Genomic DNA, 13,630 nt, shown 5'->3' with positions numbered 1-13,630 from the left:
GTCTCTTTAGCTACAGCTTGGAACACAGAGCTATGTATTAATATCGATGAAGATGACTTGTTTAGCTGTATTAATTCTCTCTATCGATTCTCAGAAGGAGAATTCAGAGAACTTCAGTTTAAATTGCTGAACAGACCGATATATTCTTCTGACCATGCTTTTAAGGCTGAATTGCTGCGCATAACAGGTGTCTTAAATGTGGTCATATGGCGGCAACGCTGAGTCATGAATTTTGGGAATCTCCAGAAACCTTGGGCCACTATATTTCATTCAGTGGGGAACTGGTGGGGAACATCTGCCATTCGACGGAGATATGTCTTTTGGGGATGTCTTCCAAGGATGGGGGTTTGGGGACAGCAGCTAATTGTTTCTTTATAAATGCTGTTTGGTGGGGAAGCAATGTATCCTCCTTAGGTGGTTGGAATCAACTCCTCCCACTAGAGACCTTTGGTTTAAAAACTTGATTGCTTTGTTATATTTGGAATCCAAGTCCATTAAATTGAAATCTCTTTCCTTTTTGTGGCAATTCAAGGCTATCTGGTCGCCTTTTATTTCCACTTTACCCTCAGATGTTAAGGCTGTTGTTAACTGTGATATGACTCCACCTATTAAGTAGGTCTCCCGATGGCTTCAAGTACTATGTTACAGTTCTATCACATTACTGTGTGTCTTATGGACAGAATTATTTGACCAGGTCTTCAATTTCTATGTTTCCTTTCTTTTTCTCATTTACTTTTTCCTTATCAACCTGTTGTTTCAGGCTCCGTATCCACAATTTTGTTGTTGTTTCCCTGTTTGGATTGGGCTGGGAGGGATGGGTATTCATATTTCTTTGTAGTGATTATGGTATCCATGTACCTTGCTTATGGTGTGTTTTTGATTTACTCTCTGTATGGTAACATAGGTTAACATTGTATTGTTCTGTAACTCAATAAAATCTTTAAGTAAAAAAAACAAAAACAAACTTGCTTCTGGGGTGTCCCATTCCAGGTCAATTAACTCCTGGATGGCTTCCAGTACTGGAAAGTAGCAAGAGGCTTTCCGTAGGGAAATCAGAATGGGATTCTTCTTTGGTTCCATCATAGAGTCCGCCCCAGGAAGTCCCAGCATCTTCAGGGTCTGGGAAATCAGGGCCAGCAATTTGTCTCTTTGGAAAAACCATAACATGGTCCCATACAATTCTAAACCAGGGGGAATTTCCCCATCTTCCAAGGAATCCGTATCTTCCTCTTCGTCCGTGTCCCTGCCAGGGATACCCTTGGTGAGGCGAGGCATGCCTCGGTGTCTGCCAATAGGACTGGGAGAGGGAGGACTTACTGGCTGAGGTTCCATCCGAACAGGGGCAAGTGAGGTAGCAGACTGCACCTGTACGAAGGCTTGAAGGCCTTGAAAGAATTCCACCCAAGAGAAGGCGGCCAGACGCATGCATAGCCCAGGAGGTACTGGGCTAGGTGCCGCCAAATCTCCCTCTCCCATGGATGACCCAGTCCTAGAGGTACTCAGGTCCAGGTACCTCCAAGTTAAGGTTGTGGCTGACCCATCCTCTGAATGGGAGGGGCCGGGCTTAGCAAAGTCTGGGGAGGCCAACTCTCCCTGGGCTTCCCTTCACAGTGTCGACATAAGCAAGAACCAGGTCAGACTGTGCAGCCCTAATATGACAAGCAGCGCAGAGAGAAAGGAGCTTATGTTTCTTTGTCGCCAGAGCCATTGGCGATGGTAACTGTGTGTTCAGTCAGCTCGCGCTTAAAATTTTATGTACACAGATTTCAGGCGCCTATGCAGGCTGTGCGAAGTGCACGTAAAGCCCGTATGCCCGACTTTAGCTATAATCTGTACCTAGTAGGTTGTGCGCGTTTGTACACGCACAACGTCAGGCACACAGGGCACGTGCAGAGCCGACACACACTGCGCGTACCGATGCTCTACAGTGGGCAATACAGCGCCACCGCGGCCTACCACATGGTGTGCCGACCAATCCTAAAGTGGAGCCTAGCCCACAAGGGGGCTGCTCAACCCGCTCGGAAGCCCACTTCCCCTTATCCCAACTGGACTGGGAACGACGTCGGTACAGCGAGCCGAGCAAGGAGACCAGAGGAAGTCTTACCAAAACCCCTCCAAATCAGGAGGTAAATCCTCTTCTCTTTTTTTTTTTTTTTACTTACCTGGGCTCAGCGCTTATCGGCTCAGTACAGAGACGGTTTCTGGCTGCGGGGGGAGAGGGCTTTGGCTGTCACCGCTGTGCTTGGCTTCCTGAGCGCTGCCTTGCAGCTGCTTGAGCAGCAAAGTCCATGCTGGGAACCGGCTACCGGACCAAGGCACAACTCTGAGGGATCTCAGAAATCACTTCAGGAATTCTCAACTGGAAAAGGGTCCTTTAGGTATCACCACAGGAGAGCAGGGCTCAATCTTTTCTCCAATTTAAAAGTAGAATTTTTTTCCTTACAAAAAGTACAGTGATCCCCACAGGGAAAGCCCATCCTCTATCCGCTGGAGATGGAGAAATACTGAAGGGCTGAGGTCACTGCCTGGGTGTATTTAGTGTTATGTCAGCTTTGAAACTTGACTCTGTCTCCATCTGCTGGCAAGGGAGCATATAACCCATTGGTCCTGAGTCCATCTGGCTACACACTAGGAAATATTCTTTGAAAGGTGAGAACTCAACAGTACCTTCACCATGCGAAAATGCAAGCGCTCCAGAAGAAAAAGCCACCACTTACCTGCCAGTTTTGCCATCCCACAGTTTGATGGACTTGTCAAAGGAAGCACTGGCGATTATCCGGGCGTCAGGTGAGAAAAGGACTTCATTAATCAGTGCCTGATGGCCTGTCATTCTCTCCACAGGCTTCTTGTCCTCTGCTGGAGCCCAAAGAAACAAGGTGAAGTCGTCGGACCCCGAAACCAGCCTTTCTGGCCCCTGACCCTAAGAGAACAAAGCGTCTGATAAGTTCCATGAAAGCTGCTCTGCATTAGGAAGGTAGAGCATGAAAAGCCGTCACCTACCCGCAGGTGGTTGTATCGCTGCAAGGCCTTCTCTCTCAGGTCTTCCACTGCAATCAGAAATGGAGGAGCTGAGTATTTAGAAAACAAATCTCATCCTAATGCTGTAGAATTCCAGCTGTAAGGATCAGTGTAGCCCTTCATTCTGCATGCGTCTGCACACAGCAGTATGGCCATGCCCAGGAAATGCCTTTAATTTATCCTTTTTTTAAAATATGTATATTTTTAAAAAATGACATTTCAGAGGGCCTCTGCCTGCTGCCCAAAAAGCCCTCTTCTTGCATCTACTGACATGGCTGTCAGAGTGACGAAGAGCGCCCTGTGACTTTAGGAATTTTCCCAAACACCATTCACTTTGCAAACCTAAAAAAGTCATTTAACCTGTCTGCGCTTACATGGACTTTAAGCTCTTCAAGGCAGGAGCCTTGCGAATCTGAATTAACTCATACAGTGCTGCATAAATATTAAAACATTAAGTTACCTGCAGCTAGGGATTCCCCGCTTGTGTTATAATAAAAGCTTTGCATCCCAAACAAGCTGACGTTTGGCCTTGTTACTTAACAGAAGCCTACAGAAAGCTAGGATTCTGATGCTGGCCATGATCTTCCCCCATAAGCACTGTGCTTTGCTTGGTGAGTTCCCCATGCAATGTTATGCCAGACCAGAGGTTCCTTATTCCCTTCGCTTACAGGAGCCGCTCATGTCCTGAGCATTGACAGAAGCTTCAGCTGGTTCAAAGGCTCCAGTTCGGAGCACGTAGTCTGTACTGAGAGCCAAAGTGTTAACCCAGTGTGCATGTCCATGCAGGGTTCGGCAGAGCACTCCCTGCAACACAAGGAGGGGAGGAAAGTGTTAGCACAGCAAGTAGAGGACAGGGGCTGCTGGTGCTGCAGGCAGGGTTATGCCCTTACACTTACATCCTGGGCTCGCCAGACTTTGATGGTCCTGTCCTGGGACGAGGAGTAAATCAGTCCATCACCACCCCACTTCACCCCTGTCACCGACTGCGTGTGGCCCGTCAGGATCTTCTGACACTGCCCCAGCACTGTGTCCCAGATGCGGATGCTGCCATCCTTGGAAGCGCTGGCGAGGTGGCGGCACTCCGGGTTCCTGGGTGAGAAATGACAATGGGGTGCAGCACTTCTTGTGCCCACAACCTACAGCTCCCAGAAATCTACCAGCACCCCCAGTCCTTATTCCACTTTAAGCATCGCTAGAGATGCACTAAGACAAACCCCCACCCAGGCATACTGTGCCCACCAAAGGCTGGAGATTGTCTTACAGCTTCCCTGCTGAAAGCGTAATGGAACAGTCCCCCAACCAAACAAACGCATCATCAGGAAATGACATCAGAGCCAAGAATCATCCCAATCTCGACTGAAAAGCTGGAACCTAGCTGTGGATTTTATTTTAATTTTGTTTTTTTTACTGCTGATCAATTTATACAATTCAGAACATTCTTACTTTCTAAATTCCTCTCTCCGCCAACAGATACAAGGCAGCGAGACATCCCTGAGAGCCAACAACGGGTAAGCTGCTGCCCTCCAGCAAGAGCTGAAACGTATCAAAAGCGTGACCAGAAGGCAATACCCCTCAGGAGTTTAAAAACCCATTGCAAATCACTGCACTACATGCCAGCACACCTCATGAGGACATGAAGAGGTTTGGCGAAATTACTTACCTGATAATTTCATTTTCCTTAGTGTAGACAGATGGACTCAGGACCTATGGGTTATGCTCCCCTGCCAGCAGATGGAGACGGAGTCAGATTTCTGGGGCATCCCATTCCAGATCAATCAACTCCTGGATGGCTTCTGGTACTGGAAAGTAGCAAGAGGCTTTCCGAGGGAAATCAGAATGGGATTCTTCTTTGGTTCCGTCATAGAGTCCGCCCCAGAACTCCCAGCATCTTCAGAGTCTGGGAAACCAGGGCCGGCAATTCATCTCTATGGAAAAACCGCAACATGGTTTGATATGGTTCTAAACCAAGGGGGATTCCCCTTCTTCCGAGGAATCTGGATCCTCTTCTTCGTCCGTGCCATCCAGGTTTCTGCCAGGGATACCCTTGGTGAGGCGAGGCATGCCTTGAGGTCTGCCAATAGGACTGGGAGAGGGAGGGCTTACCGGCTGAGGTTCTGTCTAGACAGGGGCAAGTGAGGTACCAGACTGCGCCTATAGGAACATTAGTTCTTACCTGATAATTTTCGTTCCTGTAGTACCACAGATCAGTGCAGACCATGGGTTGAGCCCCCCTTCCAGCAGGTGGAGACAGACCAGAGTTCTAAGGGTAGCCTATATAAGGACAGAACCCACCCTGGAACCCTCAGTATAACCATTGTCAAAGCAGAAAAGTATAAGATCAAGCAAGTAACAGGATAACTAGTAATTTAATTTAAACCAACAAAATAACAGAACAATTGAATGAACTGTGTAACTAAACGCTCTTGTATGTCTACCCCTGATCATCGAAACGATGCCTCCGGTGCCTATCAGTAAATTTCAGGAAGACAATGCAGAGATATAAAAAAGAAAATCCTATAAGAAGGAAAAAAACAAAATAACAGGAAGAAAAGAATTCGAGCAGACAGAAAAAAACGGGCGGGCGTCTGGACTGATCAGTCGTACCACAGGAACGAAAATTATCAGGTAAGAACTAATTTTCCTTTCCCTGTACGTACCCTGGATCAGTCCAGACCATGGGATGTCCCAAAGCTTCCCTACAAAGTGTGGGACCCAGACAGTCCTGCTCGAAGCACCTACCGACCAATGGAACCAAAGACTGGAGCCTGAACATTGAGTCGGTAGTGACGAGCAAATGTATGAAGAGATTTCCATGCAGCCGCCCTACATATTTCTTGCGGCGACACCGATTGAGACTCCACCCAAGAGGCCGCTTGAGAATGTAAAGAATGAGCTTTTAGGCCTTCAGGAACTGCTCGGCCCTTGCAGATGTAGGCTGAAGAAATCGCATCCTTCAACCAGCGAGCGATCATAGCCTTAGAAGCTTGCTTCCCCCTATTGGGTCCACTCCACAGGACAAAAAGATGATCGGAGACCCGAAAGGCATTAGTGACCTCAAGATAATGCAATAAGACTTGTTTGACATCGAGACGATGAAGATCACTACCAACAGATGCTGCGATATCCTCTGGCGAAAAAGCAGGGAGTTCCACGGATTGGTTAACATGAAAAAACAACCTTCGGCAAGAAAGAAGGTATGCCCGAGTCCGAGAAACGCAAGAAAGGGTCTCTATAGGACAGAGCTTGAAGCTCCAACACCCTCCTGGCTGAACGAATAGCGACTAAGATGACAGTCTTGAGAGTCAAGTCTTTGAGAGTGGCTCGATGGAGAGGCTCGAACGGCGCCGTACAAAGAGCTCGAAGTACCAAATTTAAACTCCATGAAGGACAAATAGACCAGACAGGCGGTTTCAGGTGCTTAGCGCCCCCGAGAAAACATACAACATCCGGATGAGAGGCGACCGCCCAACCTTCGATAGTACCCAGGAGGGAACCAAGGGCCGAAACCTGAACTCGCAGGGAGTGACCGAAAGACCCTTGGAGAGACCATGCTGAAGAAAAGTGAGTACCACCGCAACCGAAGGCGAATGTGCCGAAACACCCAACTCCTCGCAGACGTTTTCAAAAACCTTCCAGACCCGGACATAGGTAAGCGATGTTGACTGTTTGCGAGCCCTGAGGAGGGTGGCAATAAATTCTTCCTTATAACCTCTGCGTCTCAAACGTCTCCGTTCAAAAGCCATGCTGCTAGACAGAAGCGATCCGCCTGGTCGAAAAATACGGGACCCTGTTGCAGAAGATGGGACAGGTGACCGAGACGAAAAGGTCCGTCCGCAGTGAGATTCACCAGGTCCGTGAACCACGGACATCGGGGCCATTCGGGGGCCACAAGAATGACCGGTCTGCGATGGAGCTCTATTCTCCGTAGAACCTTCCCCACTAATGGCCACGGTAGGAACACAGAGTAGCATGTCGGAGGGCCAGGGAAGAACCAGCGTGTCCACCCCCTCCGAACAATGCTCCCTCCACCGGCTGAAGAACCGAGGAGCCTTGGCGTTGGATAGCGTTGCCATGAGGTCCAGGTGAGGGGGACCCCCACCTGTGCAAGATTAGGTCCATCGCTATGTCTGACGACTCCCACTCGCCGGGATCGAGATGCTGTCGACTGAGGTAGTCGGCTTGAACATTCTCCTTGCCTGCTATGTGGGAGGCCGCCAGGCGATCCAAGTGCTTCTCTTCCTAGAGAAAGAGCTTGCTGGCCTCTAGCGCCATTAGACGACTTTGAGTCCCCCCCCCTGTCAATTTATGTAGGCCACCGTGGTGGAATTGTCCGATAGCACCCGGACCGCTTTGTGGCGAATCAGAGGAAGAGAAAATTTGAGGGCCAGGCGAACCACTCGGGCTTCTAGACGATTGATGTGCCACCGTGACTGGGACAGGGACTAGAAACCTTGAGTCGTTTGAGATTGGCAGACGGCCCCCCAACCGGAGAGGCTGGCATCCGTCGTCACTATGACCCATGAGGGAGTCAGAAGAGGTATCCCCTTGAGAAGGTGTGCCAGGGAGAACCACCATTGTATATTGGCAATGGTAGAGTCGGAGAGAGGGAGAATCTCCTGGTACTGCTCCGACATCGGCTTCCAACGGGATAACAATGCTTTCTGTAAAGGACGCATATGAGCAAACGCCCAGGGGACGAGATTGATCATGGAAGCCATGGTCCCTAGAACCTGCAGGTAATCCCACTCCGTGGGAAGTGGTAGAGAGACGAAACTGTTCAACTGATCGATCAGGCTGAGGGCCCGCAAGTCCGAAAGAAAAAAACTTTCCCGACCCGAGTGTTGAAAAGAGTGCCCAGGAATTCCAGCTCTTGTGAGGGCCAAAAATTGCTTTTGGTGTAGTTGATTACCCAGCCGAGTGATGTGAGTAGGGCTAATACTCTGTTTACCGCGTGCGCACAGAGGGCAGCGGACTTGGCCCTTACCAACCAGTCATCCAGATAAGGATGGACTAATATCCCTTCCCGTCAGAGAGCTGCCGCAACGACTACTATGATCTTGGTGAAGGTGCGGGGAGCGGTGGCGAGACCGAAGGGGAGGGCCTGAAACTGGACGTGCTGGCCTAGGATCTGAAAACGAAGGAACCTTTGATGTTCCCGACGGATAGGGATGTGAAAATAAGCCTCCATCAGATCGAGGGAAGAGAGGAACTCGCCGGGACGGACCACCGCAATCACTGCACGCAGGGTTTCCATCTTGAAATGGGGAACCTTGAGGGCCCGATTGACCCTTTTGAGTTCCAGAATGTGGCGAAAGGAATCGTCCTTTTTGGGAACAACAAAGTAAATTGAATACTGGCCGGCGCCCTGTTCTTGCACCGGCACCGGAAGGATCGCACCTAATTCCTGAAGTCTCAACAGGGTGTGACAGACCGCGGGCCGATTGGAACGGCCGCAAGGGGACACGATATATAGATCCAGCAGGTCCCTGACAAACTCTAACGCGTAGCCGTGTTCTATCACCTCGAGGACCCAGAGATCGGATGTGATTTTTGCCCACTCCTCGAGAAACAGAGAAAGACGCCCACCTAAGTTTCGTGCAGAGGAATGGACCGGCCGAATCTCATTGGGGAGCTGACTTAGTGGTCGTGTGTTGCTGATGGCCATCTCGGAAACCTCGATGGCCGCGAAAGGAATGGGACCAAGACTGGGACCTGGACACGCCTCCCCTGGGGAAGGAGCCACGCGCTCTGTTGCTGTACCGGCGGTTCCCCCTGAAGCGAGTGCAAGTCTGGAAGAAAGTCTTCGACTGTTTGGGACTGTCCTCTGGCAGCTTGTGGACCTTGTTCTCACCCAAGGATTTAATAAGCTGCTCCAGGTCCTCCCCAAAAAGCAACTTGCCCTTGAAGGGAAGAGTGCCCAACTGAGCCTTCGAAGAAGCATCAGCGGACCAATTACGTAGCCAGAGAAGATGTCTGGCTGAGACCGCGGAAACCATAGCCTTTGCCTGAACCTGAAGCAAGTCATAGAGGGCATCCGCATCATAGGCTATAGCGCCCTCCAAATGCTTGGCCTGCTCTGCCTCTGCAGATGGGAGGTCCTGGGTGCTGAGTAACTGTTGCATCCACATTCACCTACGGCTTGCCCGCTACATGAGACTGCTGCAAATTGTCGCCCGGACTCCAAGAGCTAAACCTCAAAAATGCTCTTCAAATAAAATTCAAGCTTATGGTCCTGCACATCCCGTAATGCTGTGGCGCCCACCACCGGAATGGTGGTACGTTTTGTCACCGCGGTGACGGAAGAATCCACCTTTGGAATCTTTAACATGTCCAGGCAGTCCTCAGGAAGCGGGTAGAGCTTTTCCATAGCCCTACCAACTCGAAGACCTGTCCTCTGGGGACTCCCATTCCCAGAGGAGGAGCAAGCGGTGCATCGGATGAAACGTGAAAATACGCAGTAATGCACTGAGTCCCGCCAAGACCGGGTCCGCGTTTGGCGTCATCACTGCCGCCACAGAATCATCTGGTGGGGCATTAAGTCCCAATTCCTGGAGAACAAAGGGAATAAGAGGCTCCAGCTCCTCCCACTGAAACAAGCGCAGGACACAGGGATCGTCGCCTTCTAGCGGGGGGGGCTTGGGCCGCGGTATCACTCTCCCCTTCATCAAACAGGTCCACGGGAGGCTGGCGAGGAGCCCGTCCTCGAGCTCTAGTAACCTGCGGCATTGAAGAGGAGCCTCCCCCCCCCCCCGGAAAGGCACCTGGAGCACACCCCCTCGCAGGAGAGTCGGGTGGCAGACTCTCCACATGCTAAACAACAGTGAGGCCGCGGCATGAGGCAGAGAATAGCAGCCGCGATATTAATAGAAAACAGCTGACCAGGGAGCCCCTGAGGAGCTGGGTGGGAGATCGAACCACGCTAATCCTCACAAAAATCTGCTGCCTTTTTTTTTTTTTTTTTATTTGCCAACAAAGACCAAATCTTTTTCTTAAAACTGCTTTATGGTCCTCTGTGAAAAAAAGAAAATCTTCTCTTTATTATTATTATTATTTTTTTTAATTCACAGAGGCAGGGGAAATGACATCCCTGACAGTCCAACCGAGGATTGGGCATCTCGGGGCACGGCAGCAGAGAAAGCGGGGAGAGGGACTGACACCACCAGTATCACCCACACAAGGTCACCGGGAAGGGAACCTATGCTGACAGAAATCAAGGGGCCAAGCCCCCCTAGGAACCCCAAGTGCGAGGGAGACAGGACCGTCGACCCTAACAGTCAGTCAGAAAAAATTTTATTTACTTATTTTTTTTTAAATACGTAAGAAAAACAAACTAAAAATGTACTTGCGTGAGCTTGCCCGAGAAAGAAAGTAGAAGAAGAAACACCAAAGAGCATAGAGGGCAAGCTAACAGGGAACCACAGGGTGAGCTGTTCCACCTGCTGGAGACAGACAAATACTGAGGGTTGGAGGGTGGGTTCTGCCCTTAGAACTCTAGTCTGTCTCCACCTGCTGGAAGGGGGGGCTCAACCCATGGTCTGGACTGATCCGGGTACATACAGGGAAACGAAGCCTTGAAAGACCTTGAAAGAATTTCACCCAAGAGAAGGCGGCCAGGTCCATGCCTAGCCCAGGAGGTACTGGGGTAGATGCTGCTAAATTTACCCTCTCACATGGATGACCCAGTCCCGGGATTACGCAGATCCTGGGTACTTCTGGTTAAGGCTGTGGCTGACCCATCCTCTGAATGGGAGGAACCGGGCTTGGCAAAGTCCTGTGGGCTTCCTCACAGTGCTGACATAAGCAAGAATCCAGGTCAGACTGTGCAGCTCTAATATGACAAGCACCGTAGAAAGAAAGTCGCTTATATTTCTTTGCTGCCGGAGCTACTGACGACGGTAATTGCATGTTCAGATGGCTCGTGCTTAAAATGTTATGTGCACGGATTTCCGGTGCCTACGTGGGCTGCAGTGAGGTGCACGCACAGCCTGTGCACCCGGCTTTACTTGTATTCAGTGCCTAGTAAGCTGTGCGCGTATGTACGCACACGATGTTATGCGCATAGTCTGTGTGCAGCGTTATGTGCAAAGCCCGTGCACAGAGCCGACACGCAATATAGGCACAAAACTGCGCGCAGGATGGCACTGCCGCAGCCTACCATGTGGTATGCTGACCAATCTTAAAGCAGGCCGAGTACAAAGTCGGTCTCCAGCTAAGGGAGGAGAGGGCTTTGGCCATCATCGCCACGCTTGGCTACCTGCACCCGCTGCCTTAGCAACAAAGTTCATGCCGGGAACCGGCTACCGGACCAAGGCACACCACTGAGGGATCTCAGAAATCGCCTCAGGAATTCTCAACTGAGGGAGAGACCTTTAGGTATCACCGCAGAAGAGTAGAGCTCAGTCTTTTCTCCAATTTAAAAGAATTTCTTCTTCCAAAAGGTACAGCAATCCCCATAGGGAAAGCACATCCACATCTGCTGGAGAACGAGAAATACTGAAGGGCTGAGGTCACTGTAGGGGTGTATCTAAGGTGACGTCAGCTTTGAGATCAGATTCCATCTGATGGCAGGGGAGCATAACCACTGGTCCTGAGTTCATCTGGCTACACTCTAGGAAAATTGATATTGTTCATTGGAGTAAGGAGAGATTATTTTAAGTGCAAGAAGCTACGGTGCTGACAGAAAAATCTTGTATCTGGGCCTTCATCTCTCAAGAACTGCTGCCCAAGTTCCTGCAGTATAGGGGTGAGTCAACTCATCTATCACTGAGAGGCAAAGCCCTGGCTCAGTGCCACTTACAGGTGTAGAGGCTCCCAACACAGCCACGTGATCCACTTGCTGTGTCCCGTTATCACTCTTCCAATCTGCTTTCCTGTATGTGGGTCCCACAGACAGATCTAAATGCAAGGAAAATGTTATCTGAAGAAGTGAACATCATTAAGAAACATTCAATTTGCTTTCTCCTCAGTGAGGTGGCCATCACATCTCTAGAAATAACACCCAACAAAGAGCACAGGGTCACATGCCGATAACGCCCGCAGTGTGTCTGAAGCGTCCAAAAATCAACAACAGAAACACAATCCACAGGACCTTCACAACCGTGAAAATTTGCTCCACACTCACTGTTGGGACATTCTCCCAGTCCCCATGCAAACAGAACACTGGTCCAACAGTGCCAGAAATTAGGCACCAAAACATGCCAAATGTTTCTCAACTGAAGCAGAGCAGGCTGCTTGGTACTTCTGATATCTACCAGCAACCAAGCTCCATTCCAGGACTGCTCCAGTGGGTATCGTTTTCTCCATCAGCAGCATTCCCCAGTCCACTCGATCTGAGCTAGGCCCAACCCCTGGGGCCAAAGTGCCAAAAGTGGTATCTTAGGGAAAAAGGGGAACCCTAGTTAAATAAGTCATCCACGTGTTAAAATTCACTCTATCCAACAACTCTGATATTAAATCTCCAGAGATACATTAACTGAAGTGAAAACACGCATTGGTCGTTAAAATTGAATTGGATTGGATAAAGGAATAAATCAATGTCAAGTGTTTGTTCAAATATTAAAATGTGCATTCTATTCTCGGGGGATCCTTGAACAAGTTGCCTGCAAATGGCTGTTCATAGGATACAGCTGTAAACTTTCTGGGTCACAAAATGGTACTTCAGCCAAGGAAAGCTGGAAAGAAGGGAGGGTAAAAAGTGTCCCTTGAAGCCTACCTGACTGTTTTTGCACCCTGATGCCAGCTTCTTGCCATCTGGAGACCAGGCTATGCTGAGAACCCAGTGCTTGTGCCCTAGCAGAACAGCAAAAGAAGCCAATGAATGCCTCCATCCGGCTACTCAGCTCTCTACTTAGTTTTCCATTTAAAAAAAACAACAACACTTTTTCATTTAAGCAGAGAGGACTGTAGAACAAGAATGGACTAAGAATTTGCAAAACACAAATACTATTGGTCTTCCCTTATGGCGTGAGCACTATGAGAAGAAACGAATGCCGGATATTAAATTTTTCCTGAGTTAGGGAGGTCTAGTCCTGCTGTCCAGGAACCCACATATCATTTGCACAGGTTCTGACAGACATCAAAATTTCAATGTGAAATCTGCAAGCAACATTAGACACTTCTGCAGCTGTCAGGATTTTTTTTTTGTATTTGTTTAAAGACTTTAGATAAGTAAGTTGTCTCCTTTTCACTAATGACAGAGAAAAATGTCTAGTTTTCTAGAATTTCAAAATGCCCTCAGAACGAGCAGCAATGCTGAAAACATTTCTGTAAATCATAAACCAAAGGCTTCATTTAGCAAACATTCTCTTCTTTTGTTCTTGAGGCACAAAACAGGAGAACTGTGAAGCAGGCCTCAAATGTATCCCATACTGACCTCTGGCTGTGAAGTGTGGAGTTTCTGTGCTGAGATCCCAGAATCGGACTGTGGTGTCACCAGAACCGCTCGCCAGGTACCTGAAATATTAACACAGATTGTCTCTTGGGAGTCAGAGTATCAGCACTTCCCATCTCTGAGAAAAATCATCTCCCTGAATGAAGTCTCATTAAACATCAGTGAATGTCTTGCTGGCACTTACTATACTACAGTGGGAACACTGAGAGGAGAGGATCACCT

General features: G+C 49.2%; 1 protein-coding gene across 1 annotated transcript in view; it reads right to left on the bottom strand.

Moving 5' to 3' along the window:
* Nucleotides 1–13,630, bottom strand: part of NLE1 (notchless homolog 1) — a 46,279-nt gene that overhangs the window by 12,250 nt on the left and 20,399 nt on the right. Inside the window, exons 4-10 of the mRNA XM_029613003.1 lie at nucleotides 13,391–13,470; nucleotides 12,731–12,807; nucleotides 11,816–11,913; nucleotides 3,915–4,107; nucleotides 3,687–3,822; nucleotides 3,001–3,047; nucleotides 2,718–2,920 (exon numbers count right to left, since the gene is read on the bottom strand). Of these exons, the coding sequence (XP_029468863.1) occupies nucleotides 2,718–2,920; nucleotides 3,001–3,047; nucleotides 3,687–3,822; nucleotides 3,915–4,107; nucleotides 11,816–11,913; nucleotides 12,731–12,807; nucleotides 13,391–13,470 (834 nt within the window). The remainder of the gene's footprint in view (nucleotides 1–2,717; nucleotides 2,921–3,000; nucleotides 3,048–3,686; nucleotides 3,823–3,914; nucleotides 4,108–11,815; nucleotides 11,914–12,730; nucleotides 12,808–13,390; nucleotides 13,471–13,630) is intronic.

The sequence above is a fragment of the Rhinatrema bivittatum genome, chromosome 8, assembly GCF_901001135.1.
Source record: "Rhinatrema bivittatum chromosome 8, aRhiBiv1.1, whole genome shotgun sequence".
Taxonomy (NCBI): Eukaryota; Metazoa; Chordata; class Amphibia; order Gymnophiona; family Rhinatrematidae; genus Rhinatrema; species Rhinatrema bivittatum.
Note: the sequence above shows the minus strand (reverse complement) of the source record. Positions and strands in the feature narration are given on the sequence as shown.